This window comes from Oculina patagonica, chromosome 12, assembly GCF_052425735.1.
Source record: "Oculina patagonica isolate OP01 chromosome 12, crgOcupat, whole genome shotgun sequence".
NCBI classification, from domain to species: Eukaryota; Metazoa; Cnidaria; class Anthozoa; order Scleractinia; family Oculinidae; genus Oculina; species Oculina patagonica.
This window is the reverse complement of record NC_135769.1, coordinates 12040785-12059354: the sequence shown is the minus strand read 5'-3', so window position 1 is coordinate 12059354 and position 18570 is coordinate 12040785. Positions and strand designations below refer to the sequence as shown.

Genomic DNA, 18570 nt, shown 5'->3' with positions numbered 1-18570 from the left:
TGAACTTTTTCCATCCCTGATAATTAGGTGGTTGTTTTGAAAATGAAAATTATCTAGGAAGCTAATCTTCGATTTTTGCTAAATTAAACTACACCATAATGATCACATATAAACAAAGTTAAAATTTTTAACTGGTTTCTTAGTAACAGTGAAAACCATAGAAACGATTGTCGCTTTCTTTTGTTTTTAAACCAGCCTAATTTTTTTCGAAATCTAGATTGACACTATTAGGAACCGCTGCAGCACAGCTAATTGAGTTCGACGTCTGAAACAACAGGCGTCTCTCTCTCTGAATCGTTTATTTCTCCTCTGGGAGAATAGGGCCTTTGATCAGTTTTCTCCACTCTACCCTGTCTTCCGCATGACATTGGACTTGAAGATTCTTATCTTGGTGTTTTTGCTCAACTGCCCACTCTTTAAGATCTTAACCAGCTTGTTGACAGCTCCCGGCTAGCTTTCCCTAGGCGGCTCTTGATGTCCTCCTCAGCCCCTCCATGCCTGGTTACTCTTGCTCCTAGGCAGTCAAAGCTGTTCACATCCTCAACTTACTGTCCATCGACTACGATTGCATTGTTGTTGTTTGCATTTATCCTCATGAGTTTGGTTTTCGTGGTGCTGATTTTCAATCCCGTTCCCTTCCCGTTCCTATTCAGGTGGTCGATCTTCTTCTGAATCTGTGTGAATGTGCTTGAGATGAGAGCCAGGTCGTCTGCAACGTCTAAGTCCTCTAACATCGTTGTCATCTTCCACGTAATTCCTGTCCCTGCATGAACAACTGCTCTCCTCATCACCCAGTCTATCACCAAGAGAAACAAAAACCCAGACATGTTACATCCCTGCTTGACACCCGACTTCACCTCAAACAAATCTGTCCTTCCACCACCATCAACCACTGCACTTGTGGAGTTAGTGTACATGCACCATTCTCACGATCTTAGATGGTATTCCGTAGCACTTCATGATCTTCCAAAGAGTGCTTTTATGTATGCTATCAAAAGCCTTCTCGTAGTTGACAAAGCACAGGTAAAGGCTGGAGTTCCATTCAACTGCCTGCTCGACAATGTTCCTGAGCACAAAGATCTGTTCTGTTGTGCTCCTTCCCTTTCTAAATCCAGCTTGTTCCTTTCTCAATACTGCATCCGTCCCCGCAGCAATCCTCTTGATCAGAATTCTATCCATCACCTTGGCTATAGTGGACATAAGGGTGATACCTCTCCAGTTTCCACAGGTCGTTAGATCCCCTTTCTTGGGGAGTTTGACAATGAGCCCTCTGCACCAGTCCTCTGGGACACTTTCCTCTTCCCATATGGTGTTAAATAAATCATGCAGGACACTTATTGTAGTATCAGTGTCAGCCCTCAGAAGGTCAGCCGTAATGTTATCTATACCTGGTGCCTTTCCACTTTTCATGTCCCCCAGGGCACTCCTTATCTCATCTCTTGTTATCGCTCCTGTGCTAATACTGTCATTCGCCTCGTTCGCCTCTTCCACCTCAGCAGTTACTTCAGGAGCTGGCCTGTTCAAGACCTCCACAAAATGCTCTCGCCATCTGTCTTTGACCTCATCTTCTTTGGCCAGTAACCTTCCATCCTTGCTCTTTACCATTGCTACCTTCTTTGGCCCTTCGTTACAGAGCCTCCTAGTTGCATCGTATACTCCTTTCATCTGCTCCAGTCGTGCAGCATCTTCAGCTTCTTGCGCAATGTTGTTTACCCAGTCTCTCTTATCCTTCCTGAGGCTCCTCTTTGCGTTCTTATCCTTCTCCCTGTACTCATTTCGGGCTTTGTCCTTCAGCCTCTCAGATCTTGCATCATCTATCTTTCTCTTTAACTTCCTCCTCTCCTCGATCTTTCTCCAACTTTCTGTGCTGATCCAGCTCTGACACTTCTTCTTCTTTCAACAGGCGTACTTTTGTTAATTTGGGTCGGTCCAAATTCGAATTAAGTTCGGCTCATGAAAAGTTCGGCGTCTGAACTTGTCACGAATGAACAAATCAATTACTCAATTGTTGTTGTTTGCTCCTCACCAAACTAAACTGATAAGCACGTCACGCTACCTCAGTTAATTGAGGGAAGAAAAGGTTATCACAACACGAGATACATGCACTGCACCAAAATAAACTGATAAAACATTTATAGCCAGTGTACAAATCCGTGAGATGATAACAGATTCACGCGAATAATAGTGCAAACAAAATACTCGATGTAAGACTTTGAAGTGGATTCCGGAGATACCGGCAGTAAAATGAGAGAACCCGCCTTAAAAAACACTGCAAATAAAAATTTGAGCTTGCTGTGACGTCAGCAAGAACTGGAGCAAGCCCACACAAATCCATATAGGAATATTTTACATAATAATCTTATCTTGAATATTGAACTAGTTACATGTAAATTCTACTCAGATATAATCATATAATAATCAAGAATATACTAAATACTACCAGCAGTTAACCCTAAATATTGTCTTTTTGCCAGACAATTTAATAGCATTTAGTCTGGTATGACCTTTTGCCTCTGAGTCTGCCCTTATGAAAACATGATATTGAGTGATGGAAACACTTGTGAAAGTTGGAGAAAGTGCCAAACAGCTGTGAATACAGTTACCCACAGTTTGTGTTTCTACAACTTTTCTCATTTTCCTGACTATCCCCTTGTGTTACCTTTACTCTTTGCAAACAATGAAAACGCTCTCTATTTCTTCAGTTAATTAAGTTGTAAAGAACATCAATCCTAAGTTGGCCAAAATCTACCTGAGATCTAGTAAGACCTAAAAATGGAAATGCATTCAATCTTTTTAGATCAATAAAAACTCAAAATAATTTTGTCAATGTTGTTCTGAAGTGTGGCTTTCATTATTAGGACCTGTAAATCTGATGCTACATGTAAATTGATGAATTTTAAACATCCAAACATCTTGAGCTCTTTTCCTTTCATTGATTACATGTCTGATTTAAACATGCAACCTGCAGCAGCAACAGGAGGATTCCATCAGTGAAGAGAGTGAAATAGACGAGACAAGTTCAAACGACGACTGGTGTGCCGTGTGCGGTAATGGTGGAGAACTTCTTTGCTGTGACACTTGCCCACGAGTGTTTCACCTGCAGTGTCACGTGCCTTGCCTTCCCGCCCTTCCAAGGTATTCTTGTGTTAAAGGATCTACATATATACCCTATTATAACAAATTAACGATGCATGTTATTAACACAAATTTCAAAACTTCGCGTCAATTTTTATGCACCCTCACATACGTCGTTGTTAGTTTTAATCACGCTATTTTACAGGCACAGCATTGTTATATAAAGACACCTTTATTTCCAGCAAAGGTACATGACATCTTCCTCTCCCATCAGAGTCAGCCGACACATCGTCATTTAATATTGATTGTAAAACTGTGTTTAGATTCCACCATGTACTTTCTGGTGCAAAATGACCATCGCCTTTCTGTCTTTCCATTTACGGTACTAAATCTCGAGTACTGGTTTTGGACGTTGCTGTTTTGTCTTGTGATAGGTGCAGGTTGCTATAGAGAAAATAACATAAAAGGATCAAATTCGTGTTAATTAAATGCATTTAAACATAACCACACGGAAATTCGCATTTTTTTTAAATGCATACATTTTGTTCACGTTGTTAAAATGCTTCGTTATATTCCTCTATATAATAAGGTAATTTGAACACTGCTAGGAGAAAATTCAAGTATAGTAAAGTGGGTTCTAAATGTTAGCTAATGTTCTGACGTGGGTAGTTTGTAAAATGCAGAAAAACAATTCCCTGGCACAGACTAACTCAAACCAGGCTAAACCGGCCTAACCCTAATAGTAAGCATTAAACTTGTGTACAACAAAGCATTCTGCAGCCAACTCTGCAGCCTGTATTCTGTATTCTGCAAATATACCACACAAAATTTATGCTGATGTAACAGATGACTGTTATAAATTTATGAATTGTCTTGACAGTTGTAGAACAAATTCTCATATAATTCTCATATATTAGTGTAGCTCTGTGTCACATTAACATAAACTGACATTTTTTCTGTAGCGACTCATGGAGTTGTGGTGTATGCCAGCAAGTTGACCGGAAAGCATCAAAATGGAAAGGTATACCTGGTCTGTCAGAGTTTGAGAGAAAGGTAATAGTTTATTTGAATTGTTATCATAGTACAGTCACGCTGGTATAGCGAACTCGGTTGATGTCAAAACTATTATTAAATAGATTTAGCCAAGCCTTTTAGTGGAGCTCCCCGGTTATTTATTTGGCCTTTATTTAAATCTGAATTTACTGACAATAGACAGAAAAATACGACTTAAGCCCGCGATCCAATGAAAAACCATTACCTGGTTAGCGGTCCACTTCAAAAAACACTCGACCTCGGTATGGTCATGTGATACTTGTCAGCGGATACCTTGTTTTGACAGTTGTCAATTGACACTAGTGTGGATATCTAATATCAAAGATGTAAGCTGACATTAACCTTAACGTAAACCTTTTCCTGGAGTATGGTCTGGGAGCTCCGCTATTAATTTTACAGTAACCGACAGAATTATTGCATGCTCACTGGATGAGAGTATAGACCATGAGACTGAAGTCTTCAGAAAATTAGACCACACTCCTTCCCCGAACACACGGCTGGATGTGTGGTCTAGGAATTGTACACAGTAGAACCCCGGTTACTCGAACTCTGAAGGGAAACAAAAACAGTTCGGGTTAGCGGGGGTTCAAGTTATCGGAGCCGATTGAACATTCAATTTCCCAAGTTAATAATTGATAGTTTACTGATTTTTCAGCACTTGAGTATACAGTATAATGCAAATTTAACTTATCACGTCAGAAACTGTAACACGATTATGCATTCTTATGATAATAAGAATGAATGTATGTATGACTCATAAGATCGGGAAATGACGTGTCAATACATGATCTGCTCGTTGCAATTATTAAAATCAAGTTTCTGTAGTGGATTACACGGCAAGGAGAGCTAATGGGATTTTTCAGTGGGCATCCGTGGCAAGTTGCAAGAACGAGAATTCGAGTTATCGGGGTAAATTTGATCAAGGGTAAAGAAATCTAGTTCAAGTTAGCGGGGAAGCTCTGAGTTATCGCAGTTCGAGTTATTGGGGTTCTACTGTATTTCCACTTTTGAGAAATGTGCCTGCCTTATTTAGGCAGTTGTTATAAGTTATCTTTTACGAATAATATGAATAGCCTGCAAATACATGCCACCAATCATCGAGCAAGAATTAATCATGTGAATACTTCCCAGTCAGGAAAATCCTGCATGGCTGGACGGCACTTTTTTCGAGCTCTGACAAGTGATTTTGTGCTGAGATTTATATTAAATTAATTCATACTGCAATAATTTACTTTAGGATTATATTTTTATCAGTTATTGTTGGTAAGCTTTATATTTATGAGTTCATGTTTATCAATTTAAGTGTAAAACTAAAATATGATGTTTTTGTTTAAGGTTTGTGAAAAGATTCTCCTTGAGCTGTTTTGTCACACAGACAGTATCGAATTTCAGCAGAAAGTTAATAGCAAAAGGGTTAGCAAAACTTCAGTTGATTGTTGATGTGTTTAATATATGTTTGGTTTGGGTTTCTATTTGATGAGAGGTGAATATTTAAACAGATTTAAACACACCATGTAATATGCTATGTTCAATCATTGCCAAAACATGCTGTCTTTCAAACCAAATCAGGTGAAAAGTCAATACCAAACATGGTTTGGCTTATATGTAATTTTTGGTACTTGTTGTATGTTTGCATTCTTGTTGTTTAGGTGTTGGAATTCTGGTTGGTTTATTTTGTTATTTGTGTTTGTTGTGATGGTGCAGGTGTGATTACTTTGGTTTTGGTTTTTTAGGGAAGTCTTCATTTGAGTTTCGAAAGAAATTAACATTTTCTTTGAATTTGTATAACTAATGCTTAGTGATTGGGTTAAAGATATCACACCTCTTTTTTCATCCAATCAAAAGTAATACCAAAACCAATCGCGGCTTGTTCAAACACTTTTTCCCGTGCTTCTCACTGGCTACATGTATTAATTTGAGTTTTGATTGGTTTACTGCATTAACTGTGCATTTTGTAATTTATTGCTTTGGTTTTGGTTTTAAGACACTCATTTGCAAACCACTCTAGAAAACCTCTGCAACAAGACACCCTACAGATTTTCCTTGATTTGTCCTAATTCCAAAAGTAAAAAATAGAAAATGCAGGCACCCATGTTCACCTGTTCGGATGCAACTAACATGAAACAGTTTGGAAAAATTTCAAAATTAATGTAAACATGGAGTTTCACATAAATATTCTTTTATTATTACTTTCAAATTCTCCTTGATTTAATTTCTGTTGTGTTTATATCACGCTTTTAAAGCGGTTATTCTTTTTGTGCATGCAACTATGGTGTATTATTGCTGTGTCTACATACTTCTCATGCAAGGCAATTGCACAACCACTAACAGACCATGGATTACATGTATATGTTAAAAATTTATAAAATGTTGTGTATATTTTTATTAATAAATCTAAAACAACATTCATCGTCTTTTTAATAGGCTCCTGATTACTACAAAGTCATCAAACATCCCATGAATTTATCAAATGTTCGTGCCAAGCTTCAAACACAGAACTTTGCACACTACCAAACCTTTAGCGAGTTTGTTAGTGACTGCCGTCTTATATTTGATAACTGCGCAACATATAATGAAGTGAGTATATGCATTGTTACAGTAGTATAAAACTTATCCTAATGTTTATTGTTATGTTGTTGTTATGGTTTAACTTTTAATAATTATTTTTTTCAAGCAGGGTAAAATTGAACCGCGACGTACACTTCACACAATTTAATTTTTTTTATGCATCCTATTTCATTTCATAGGCCACATCTGAAGTTGGAAAAATGGGGCGCAACCTAGAAATGTATTTTGACACTGTGCTGAAAAAGTACGTGCCTAAGTTTGTTGAACAAACTGGAGAACCAAAACCCAAGAAATAGAAAGATGAAGCAGGAATGTTCATACTTAACCCATAACTTAATAGTTATTGTATTACCCGTAGTTGTTAGAATTGAGCATCCAAGCACTAGCAAAATCAGCTCATGCAAAAGGGAGGAAAAATAATTTGTGCCGGGATGAAAGTGATAGAGCAGTTTTCAATTGGGTGTCGTAAAACCAAAACCAAAGTAATTACTCTGGCCAATCACAAAGAACACAGACAATTCAGTGAACCAATCAAAAATCGAAGCAAATTCATGTAGCTGGCACGAAGCGCGGGAAAACGTGCGCGAGCAAGTCACGATTGGTTTTGGTTTTACTCCTGATTGGCTAAGAAAGTGTCGCGAGTTTTTTAAGCCAATCACTAAGCGTAGTAATGCAAAACCAAAGCAAACGCAATTTACTTTCGACACTCAAGTTGAAAAAGGGCTCTAATAACCATTACATTCATGTTTACGATGTTGTTAATAAATTATGCTACTACTCCGAGTATAATTATTAGTGTGCACAGCATTATTAGTGGCAGAATATTATAATTAATTGTCTCATTTGAAACACAACTTTCACCAACTGGATTTTTTTTTTAGTTTTTAACTTGTCGTCTTTTATTTTATTGGTTTTAGGACAAACAAAAATGTGCAGTTTAACTTGTTTTTAATTAAAATCTAGTTTCCAAAAATTAACATGTTGACATCAAATAGCACTTACCGTATTTACTTATTAAATTTTTCGCGCCTCAAGTGCGGCGCTTATTCGAGGGCGGCGCTTATTTGAGTGCGGCGCTTATTTAAAAATTGGGCGCCACAATCAATGTCATCTAGACGAAACTTCTACAGTGACTAAAAGAAGGGCATTTTTATTGTCAGTATTCGTCTCTTACGGAAGGAAGTAGTTGTGCTTGCTGTCCCGAAAAGGAAGTAGAGGAAATAGTTGACAAATTATTCACGAAAAATAACCTGCTGGCTCTATCTCTATCCATTTGTTTATATTTCTTGCAGTTTGGGTTATCATTTGATGGTTTTCTGCAGAAATTTACATATGCAAGATAGAGGAAAGTGTTGACGGTTTTTTGGTTTACACTGTAAGTAACCAGAAGAACACCCTTTGATCGATTTCCAAATTCTCTGAACTGGCATTAAAGAAAATATAAAGTTATTGATAAGGAGAATTTAGCTTTTGAATTTGGGACTCAAAGAATTAAATTGTAGAGTGTACTTCGGAGAGTCGAACATCTGCACGGGTATAACATCTGCACGAGATGAAAATCAAGTACATTCTATTCAATTTTCAAAATTACAACTGCTGAGTTTCAAAAGTATCTCAAACTTGGGGAATTCATAGAGCATCTTTATTCAATTATCCATGCAATAGTAAAACTCCGAAACCCCGTTCCTTCCGCCCACCCTCCTCCCACGCATTTCAGTACCCCGGGACTTTCCCTTACCAATCAAGCATAGCAAGAAGGACGTTTCAACTTCTTAAGTTAATATAACTAAGATGCGTTAACAAGCGTATTGCTTGTGTTTGTTCAACAATTAACCTTCGGGAAAAAAAAACAAATATTTTAAATTTACAGAATAAAATTAAAAATATTTTACAAATATCGGTATAGTATCACTAAGATTATGCCAGACCAAAAAGATCTATAATTCATTATTAATGTAAAAACAAAAGCCATTTTTTAAGAAACAAAGATGTCTAGTCATGATTAGAAACCGAAATATATTCTCTTGCTTAATCATCGATTTCAGTTTCGTTTCACTTGTTCGGTTTATAAGTATATAACGATATAAGCTCTCCAAAAATTGTAAACCATCAATCTTTCAGTGCTGTTCAGTATATCGGTGGAGTGCAATGAGTGGAAGTACACTGACAGAGGTGTTTGGTCACATTGCGTTCAGTTTTACACGAAGTGTGACAGAGCATTACAACCCAGAAGAACCTGAATACACGGCAGAGTCTTTTGGCTACGATCCTCTACAGAGCACAGGTCGAGAATGGTATTACCATCCTGTTGATGAGCTTATCTATCAAGAATACAGCGAAAGAGAAGTCACCAGCACAAACTATCTAACGTGTAGTAGTCTTGATGTAAGAGTTATAAATGCGTGTTCACCAGAGGAAAGAAAATCAGCAAGATGAAGACAAGGCAATGGCTTGGAAGAGGCTAAGACCATCCGCTCTACAAACAGTTTTTAAATCAATGTACATTGGAGCTCTGATTTCACTTCTAACCGCCCCCATCATAGGTACAATATCCATAACGCTGTCTTACCTAAACTACAAAACGGTGTCGAACTGTGATTATCAGTTGGACAAATTAATTTCAACACGAGTGCAATGGGTCATAACAATTGCTGATATCATTAGTTGTGCCTTCTATTACATATGCCCTCTTTTGAATCTGTTACTTCTTTTTCGACCATATCAGCTCAACGGAGTGAAAAGAAAGCTGATCCTCGTTTGTTTCGTTTTGTACGTTTTGGATGCTGTTTATCGCGGAGTGCTTCAAGCCGTGGAAAAACCTTACTTTAAACTTCCTGCTTTATACAGCGCCTTGTCAAATGTTCCCGTCTATATTTTCGTTTTCATAAATGTCTGTTTGCAATTTTACTTTTCTGCAAAACATTTGCTTATACGGCCAAGAACAAAGCTGGCATTTCTGATTTGTAAAATGGCCATGCCAACTTGTTTAGCTGTTATTGAGGGTTTTGCCATCAGGTATTTCATTTACACAGCGTATAACAAACAAGACTCGGAAGGTAAACTTCTAATCGCCCTCTTCTCTCCTCTCATGGGTGTGGCTGTCAAAGCAATCTCAAGAATTTGTGTTCAGCGGTTATGGAACATTACACATCCAGGATATTCCTATGTCTTATTAGCACCGTTGTATTTTTCAATAGCTGTCATGTTTCGAGTTTTGCAAGCAGATCTTGATAGTTTAGAATCCATCGCTCTTCTTGGAATAATTCACGGCTTCGCAGAAGTCATAGAACGCAGCACCGTGGTTGTTTTTGATCACATCTGTCATCAGATTTGTAGACGAGCATCAACTCCTTGGGGAAGTTTTCGCACTCCTCGCCGTGAGAGACTAACGGCTGATATCGCTATCATGAGCATGTTGTTCGAATCAACTGCTGTAGTGTCTGTTAACGGCTTCTTGTACTTGTATCAATGGATTTTCTTAGAGAACGATTCACTTTTTAAGTTGCTGCAGTCTTTTGCCATTCACACTTCAGTTCCGCTGGTGATTGAGTGGTTTTTCACCAGCGTATCTCTGGCGATCGAGACTCGTTATCAGAATATGGCTGTAATGGCTGTTTGGCGAAGACAGTGGAAAAGACACATTTCAGTGGCAATTGTTAATGTTTTTCCAGTAGCTATATGGACAAGCGGAAACCTTTTATTAATTGTACATGATCGATTTAATGAGCCCATAAATCAGCCATGTAAAATGCCGTTTACATGAAAGAAGAGTGATTTCATGACAACCGAGCAAGGAGACAGTCAAAGCCTATCTGCTTTAGTATGCTTGTTTGCATCAGGTCAGCGGTTATAGAACTAAAAATCCTCTGACAACGAGAACAATGGATCGAGGAAATTAAGAATAAATAAAATATTTACAAAGTGCAATAGATGTGCTTTTTCCTTTCAAAAATTCTATTTATAGGACAAATCTAGCACAGCCTTGATCTTTCTCAAAAAAATGAACACAAAAAAATCCAAATTCATGTTACTTTAGTAATTATAAATGCTCCAAAATGACTTAGAAGAAGAATTTGAACCAAACATTTTTGCTCAAATTGTACTAATCCTGCAATGGCGTGATGTTAATCCACCGTACCGACAAAGATTGCGACTGGTACATTAATGTAATGACATAGCAGAGTTTAAAGATAGATAGATAGATAGATAGTTTATTAATACAACTTCGCAACCTAAAAGGTTGAATTATGTCATATTTACAAATTTATAAAGCTATAAAAACTAACGATAAATGTAAAAATATTTAAAGAACTATACAAGAGTGATTAAAATCCAAACTTAAGTACATTAGAGACAATAAAACTATTTCTAAATCTATTAGTCTTAAAAACAGGGTTAAACTGGCGTGACTTTCTGAGGTTATAACTACTAAGATTCCGTGGGGGCAGTAAATTCCTCAGCCTACTGTCATTGTTCTCTAAAATGTTGTTAAACAATTTGTCCGTCAGGGCTTGTCTTCGACCTGACAGAGTGACTAGACTTGCCTTGTCGAGCGCTTCTTCATACGTAAAAAACGGAAAAATGATGCGCATCGCCCTCTTTTGCACTGCTTCTAGCTCACGAGAAAGATACGCAGGTAGACTTTCATTGAAAACTGGACAGGCATATTCAGTGATAGGGCGAATGCAGGTACGATAGAACTGTACTAACTCGTTAGGACCTAGGCCTGAACGCTTTAACTGAGAAAGACAATACAGGCGTTTTCTAGCTTTCTTAACAACTTCAGCGATGTGATGGTTCCATTTAAGGTCGCTCGAAACGGTTACGCCCAGAATCTTAACATACTTAACGATATCAATTTGCCTGCCATTAATAACAATAGGATCAAGCTCGAGAGTCTTCTTGGTACTAAAACTAATCCTCAGTTCCTTGCACTTAGCCTCGTTTAGCTGGAACTTGTCAGAGCTAGCGCGCGAGGCAAAAGTGTCCACAGCGGTCTGGATGTTGCTTGCTTGTCCCTTGGGTATTGTTTCAGAGGTCGTGGTATCATCGACATACTTCCATAACTCAATACCAGGGACATCAAGGTCGTTGATCATTATAATAAAGAGCCAGGGGCCCAATTTGGTCCCTTGGGGGACACCTGCCGGGACATCACACCACTCTGAAAAACAATCCTGACCAAGTTTCACTCGTTGTTTGCGACAACATAGGAAGTCGAAGATCCAAGCGATGACGGCCTCATGAATGTCAAAGAGGCGAAGCTTTTGGATCAGAATTTTATGATCAATAAGATCGAATGCTTTCTTGAAGTCGAATAGCACTACCCTCACAGTAGACCCGTTTCCATCGGTGGCACAGTTCCACGCATGCGTCATACTGATGAGTGCCTCTGTGGTACTTGAACCTGGAATAGTACCAAACTGCCGAGGGTCCACTTTCGCGAGGACAGCAGGTTTTATGTGCTGATCGACTACAAACTCTTCAGCCACTTTCGATAGTACAGGTGTTAGGGAAATTGGCCGCAAATGCCTGTTTACATCATACACAGGCACCTGTTTGGGTTAAAGGTAAACTAAAGACGTATCTTTAAGATACGCATGCTCACTAGTTTTTACTAGTTTGAGCACTCTGGCATGGCTTTGATGATACCACAAGTGTGGGATCATTTGGGGTGGCTATACAGCTTAACCTCCATCCTAGCATCAGCACTGCACTGATGAGGCCCAGAAGGCCGAAACAGTACTGTCTGCAGTTATATATATATATATATATATAACAGTAAAATCTCAAGAGTTAGTTTATATGGTCATTTATTCGCTACTCTGAGTTTCATGCCTCGTGCGAGGCAATCATCAGGCGACTGCCAGAAAAAACGGTTACATTCAAAGATATTTGAAAATTCAAAACAATACAATACATTGCGTGTCATATGTCACGTCACGCGAGAACTTTATCACTAGTTAAAAAACGTTTTTCAGTAAGAATTTCCTAGAGTGTCTGCAACACGATACAAGCTCATTTCTGCTGTTCAGAGTTGACATTTCCGGTTTACATAAAATGAAAAATTTCTCCCACAAACACAAATTACATCTCTTGGTTACATTCGAATAAGACCTAGCCTGTTTAACTTTGCGCCACTTGATGTCATACTTTACTTTCTGATCTTTCAGGCTCCAGATATACTTACTTAGTTCAGTGGCGTGTTTATACCGCTCATTTCGAAAAGAACATACATGATTACGGTATCTTAATTTAAACGTAGTGTCACATAGCCCGATGTATGTTTCCTTCGTGGTTGGTGTAGTGACTTCGGCCTGGTAAATAATGCTTTCAATGTTACAATTTCCATCCATAGGACACGTGCTAGATTTCCGGCAATTGGAGCCTGAAAGATCAGAAAGTAAAGTATGACATCAAGTGGCGCAAAGTTAAACAGGCTAGGTCTTATTCGAATGTAACCAAGAGGTGTAATTTGTGTTTGTGGGAGAAATTTTTCATTTTATGTAAACCGGAAATGTCAACTCTGAACAGCAGAAATGAGCTTGTATCGTGTTGCAGACACTCTAGGAAATTCTTACTGAAAAACGTTTTTTAACTAGTGATAAAGTTCTCGCGTGACGTGACATATGACACGCAATGTATTGTATTGTTTTGAATTTTCAAATATCTTTGAATGTAACCGTTTTTTCTGGCAGTCGCCTGATGATTGCCTCGCACGAGGCATGAAACTCAGAGTAGCGAATAAATGACCATATAAACTAACTCTTGAGATTTTACTGTTATTCACCGCTCTAGTTCAGCTATTGAGCACTTTGTAGCAGATGAGAATTTCACTCCATTTGTTGGTTATATATATATATATATATGAGTTCTTATAGCAAACAGATCATTATTTACTCTTGCCGTAGCTTATGGCGATCGACTCAACATTGGATGCGCGCGCATATAAATACAAACACATTTGGCAAGAAAGTCTTTGTAGGTTTTTTAGGTGTTTTTTAATCAAACACATTAAAGTAGGAAAAAAATAAATAAGTTATTTACCGGCTTAGGGTCGGTCCGTATAGTGAAAAACTGTGACCTCGGCCTTGAAAATGCTGCCCGAGGCCGCAGGCCGAGGCGGCCGAGGGCAGCATTTTCAAGACCTCGGTCACAGTTTTTCACTATACGGACCTCCCAGCCGGCAAATAACATATATTTATAAAGTTATTACAAGTGAAACCAGTAAAAGTAAATAATAATTATTTTTAATTAAACTTTATAACGTTTCACGTTTAAATCATAACCCTTAATATGCTGAAATTACTCCAAAAACACGTTTTTTAACCGTTAATTGATTTTCTTGGCTCTACGGTCCTAAATTTCTTTTCTCTTTGCTAGAAATGCACTTTCTGACACTGCAGTAAATTTTTGATGAAATTTGCCAATTAATGCTGAATAATGAACTTTTTACACGGTGTAAAATATTCAAAACGCTCTGGTCACGTGACTGATGACGTCATGTCCCTTGTTTGGCCATTAAAAAATTTTCATGTTAAAAATTTCTTACCCACAAAGCTTTGTTGCTGTGTGACAAAACGTCGAGATTCTACAGCCCTCGGCCTAGTCTTCCGCTCATGTGCATTGCCCCCTTAAAGTTTGAATTGCGGACGTAACCTGCAATTTTTAAAAGTCCCGCACAAACAAAACCTCAAATATGCTAATTGTTTTTAATTCGATAGCGAAATCTTGTCACAGCAACCATAAACGCTTACTTGGGAATTGTCACGTGATCGATGACGTCATTACACTAGTTGTGACATGAGAAGATATTTCAAGGCAAATGTTTAGTTAAAGCAAAACTTTTCGTATCGCATCGAAGAAACGTCGCCACAAGCGAATTAGCTGCTGGCGAATCAACTGGCGAATTTTGAACAAACAGTGACAAAAAAGATTCGGTTAATTAAACATTAATTACGACGTAAATCCAGAGTGAAAAGTGCAATTTACTTCACCAAGACGATCCAAAGAGTGCTTGAATATTCTTAGAAAGTTCGCGGATGTGTCGCAGCGACATTAACCCTTAACATGCTAAGCGCGGATTATTCCGGGATTTGGAGGAATGGCCATTCTGTCACTTATGACGTCACCAATTTACACGTCAGCAGATTTTTGTGATTTGCATCTTATAGAGCTTGGATAGATCTTTCCACAGGACTGTCCATCTTCAATATTGACTGCATTCCGACAGAGCTAATCGAAAAAAATGCGATCAGTTTTTGGTGTAAAATTGGTGCAAAAACAGGCCAAAATACCCGTGCTTGATCATGATCTCCTTTCCAGGGTTTTCCATTGATCAAAACTTTTTAGGCCAGTAGAATGGGTGCACAGAGGAAAAGATAGAGAGAATAAGAAAGCAGAGAAAAACGAAAAGGAAAGGAGCAAGGAAAAAAATCGGAACGGTTCAGCCAAAAAAAAAATAATCAAAAAAATCAAAAAAACAAGTCCAAATTTTGGCTTATGCGCATGCGCCAAAGTAAAATATTGTACATTTTTAGATGGAAATTTCATCAAAATCTTCCTGCATTGTCAGAAAGTGCATTTTTAGCAAATTTAGAGAACGTTTGGACCGTAGAACCAAGAAAATCGATTAACGGTTAAAAAAAACGCGTTTTTTAGGAATATTTTCAGCATATTAAGGGTTAATAATTAGCAGCGACAAAATCATGTGTTGTTTATACTGAGGGGAGATGTAGCAGGGACGTGTAGCGGAGACATGTAGCAGCGACAAAATCAAAATATGTACACACGCAAGAAAATGTAGCGGTGGCATGTTCCAGAGACTGGTCGCAGCGACACGTCCAAACGTGTGCGCTGACTATTTTTGGCACGCGCAAAACAGTTTTCTAAGAAAACTGTTTTGCAAGAAAAAAAAAACAGTTTTCTAAGAAAACTGTTTTGTCCCTGCGACATGTTGCACGGAATTCATCTCGTTGAACTTCGTGCAACATGTCGCACAGACTAAATGTTGCAGGAATTCGTGTTGCACGTGCCAAAAATTATCAGCACACACGAGGGGATGTGTCGCTGCGACATGTCCGTGGGATATGTCCCCGCTACAGTGGTTTGTGTGTGTACACAGTTTGATTTTGTTGCTGCTACATGTCCTCACTACACATCCCTGCTACATGTCCCCTCAGTGTGAGCAACGCATGATTTTGTCGCTGCTACATGTTGCTGCGTCTTTAACCTCCTTTCTACTCTATTCCCAGTCTGTTTCTGTGGCTGTAACGCAAGCTAATACCATGTAATACTCTGCTTATTTAAAAATGTTGTTGTTCTATACAATTTTTAGCGGAGCTCCCACGGCGCCGAAGGCGCCGCGAGCGGAGCATCCATAGGCAGGCAAATGGTATCCTATCGAACCGAGAAGTTTTGGTTGTCGCGTATGTACGTACGTACGCACGGATTAGGCCTGGGGACGAGGTTGCCCGCCCGTGGCTAAAGAAAAGTAAGGAAATTACAAACAGCAAATAAAGCTCGCAAGGCAAGACAAAATGTACACAAGGGGTAAAATTACACAGCGATACCACACAGCAAAATATCTGAGAGGTTTATTATCCAACTGCTCTATTTTGTTAGTCTTTATTCATGTGTGAGTGTATTGAAACCTTTACACCAAATAAATGGCTGTCGTTCGATCGCTAGACGGTTATATTCAATTTATTGGTCTCTGGTAGCATTTTTCGTAACCGTAAAACGAACAATTGACGTTATCTTCTATCGACTGGATGATGTGGACGTTTCAGCTTGATCTAAACGAAGTTATGTTATGAAAACGCGGGAAAATTTGTTGCGCGGTGTTCACTGTGTAGGCTGAATGAAACCGCAAGCATTTCTCGCACGATGTCCTCAAATGTCATATTTATCCCGTGAAATTGTGGAAAACGAAAAAGGTTTACGAGGAGACCCGAAATAATTGCGAATGATATTCCTTGTGCAAGTCTAGTTTGCTTGTTTCTGTTGTTTGCGGTTGAATCTACGGCTGTCAGCATCAAGAATACAATAACTTTAGCGAATGAGTGTGTTAAAACGGAGCTAACCACTGCATGGATCAAGTCCTCTAAAGAAAAGGACAGGACCCTGATGCAAGGTAACAACCTCTACTGAATTGCTGAGCCTGATTTTATGACAGAAAATTTCATGTTGTTTTTACTTTCTGAGCGCAGTTTCGATAGATTCTGTGTCGGCAAGGTTTAGATCAATCGGTAAATACTTTGCCGCTTTCAGTCGCTTTAATATGTAGTACATTTAAGCTTATGCTCACATGTCAGTTCATTTTTTTGGTTGTTGTTTTTTTTAGTTTTTTTTTTTAAGTTGGTTTTATTTTGCTATGGATGTACTGATTATCTATTGCCGTAAGTTGATTTTCTTTGGCCGTATAAAGTCGAATTATAATCCCTTGCCGTGTGACCTTGCTGTGATGTTCTGTGAGTTTATTCCGAGTTTCAGCCGTAAATTTTCTCGGCATAAGAAATTCATACAGTACTGACGTTTTTAGAAGTGTTGAACGACAACAAAGCACTCAACAAAATTAATTTATCTAAACTAAACTTGTTCTGAGAATCATGTTTACCCGATCTAGCTCTAGCGTAAGGTGTGAACTCATATTTTTTTGAGTAATTCAAATATTTTTTTTCCTTTAGTAAAGCTCACTTTTACACTGAATACCTATGATTTAGTATACGTTAAAATTTGTTTAAACTGTGCACACAGTAAGAAATAAAAAAATGACCACCGATTTATCCCAGATAAGTTTTAAATTTGCGTACGTGAGGAACCCATTTGAGTGCACCGATGTTAGGCAAGAAAAGTGAGACGGAAATATCTGTCCAAGAAATATATTGACGTTTCTATGGGCCAGCATTTACATTTCTTTCTATTCTTATAAAGCAGAGAATTAACATTAATTTTTAGGCCATGAGTTGTTCTGCCTCGAGATTGTTATTTTTGTTGTACCGTAAGAAATTCATTTTAACCATGTTCAATTTAAATTTGTCCTGCACCGGCCTATGGGCCAGCGTATACATTAAAGCTTTGACCGCATATTTATCAGAATGGAAACATAGTTGACTCCAGTAAAAAAAAAAAAAAAATGGGGAGCTCCGCTTTTAGGCTTGCCTAAATCTATATATTACTCTGAAATCAATGTGGTAAGCGGGAGCTACGTACAAGCCCAAATACAAAACAAAAAATCCGGGTGTAACAAAGGGGTGAGTTAGCAATGGTGAGTTACCAGGCGTGAGGTAACGCTGGCGGAGTTGCAATATCTTGAAAATTCAAGATTTAGCCGGCAGAATTTTGAATTTCAAGATCTTGCCGGCAAAATGTTGAATTTTCGAGATTTTGGCGGCATTATCTGAATTTTCAAGATCTTGCCGGCAAAATGTTTAATTTCCAAAATCTTGCCAGCAAAATGTTGAAATTTCAAAATCTTGCCGCCAAATCTTGAAATTTCAATTTCTTGCCGGCAAAATGTTGAATTTTCAAAATTGCACAATACTGATCGAGTTGCACAATGAAACTTCTGTTTACGTTCTTCGACTCGTCTGGCACGGAATTGCTCACTCTCGACCCGAATCTATTCGGTAACGACCATTAATTTTCACTACTAAGAACCGTTTTCACTGCTAAAATGGATCAAAGGTTTTCAGAGGTACGTATCCTTAAAGGACTTAAAGGCCATGATGTGTTTAAAGTGCTGCATTCATTGGTTGTTATATCAGCTATACTGAACCTAGAAAAGATTTTGCCGGCAGAATCTTGAAATTTCAGACCCCCCCATTTCAAGATTTTGCAACTCACGAAACATAACTCACCGAATTGGCGGAC

General features: G+C 38.3%; 2 protein-coding genes and 1 pseudogene across 4 annotated transcripts in view; all 3 read left to right on the top strand.

The window, feature by feature from the left end:
- LOC144631613 (E3 ubiquitin-protein ligase TRIM45-like) overlaps positions 1-18570 on the top strand; it is a 187151-nt gene that overhangs the window by 5644 nt on the left and 162937 nt on the right. The window lies entirely within an intron of this gene.
- The window catches only part of LOC144631610 (transcription intermediary factor 1-alpha-like), a 75307-nt gene that overhangs the window by 43953 nt on the left and 12784 nt on the right, over positions 1-18570 (top strand). The window contains exons 3-7 of one of the 3 annotated variants that reach the window (XR_013566776.1): positions 2969-3135; positions 4038-4128; positions 5464-5541; positions 6553-6705; positions 6876-7133. Coding sequence is in view for 2 of the 3 variants with exons in the window: in XM_078490087.1 (XP_078346213.1) it covers positions 2969-3135; positions 4038-4128; positions 5464-5541; positions 6553-6705 (489 nt within the window). In the remaining variant the exon portion in view is untranslated. The remainder of the gene's footprint in view (positions 1-2968; positions 3136-4037; positions 4129-5463; positions 5542-6552; positions 6706-6875; positions 7134-18570) is intronic. The other 2 variants (XM_078490088.1, XM_078490087.1) reach the window with 2 other exon arrangements.
- On the top strand, positions 7140-10880 carry LOC144631615 (uncharacterized; annotated as a pseudogene).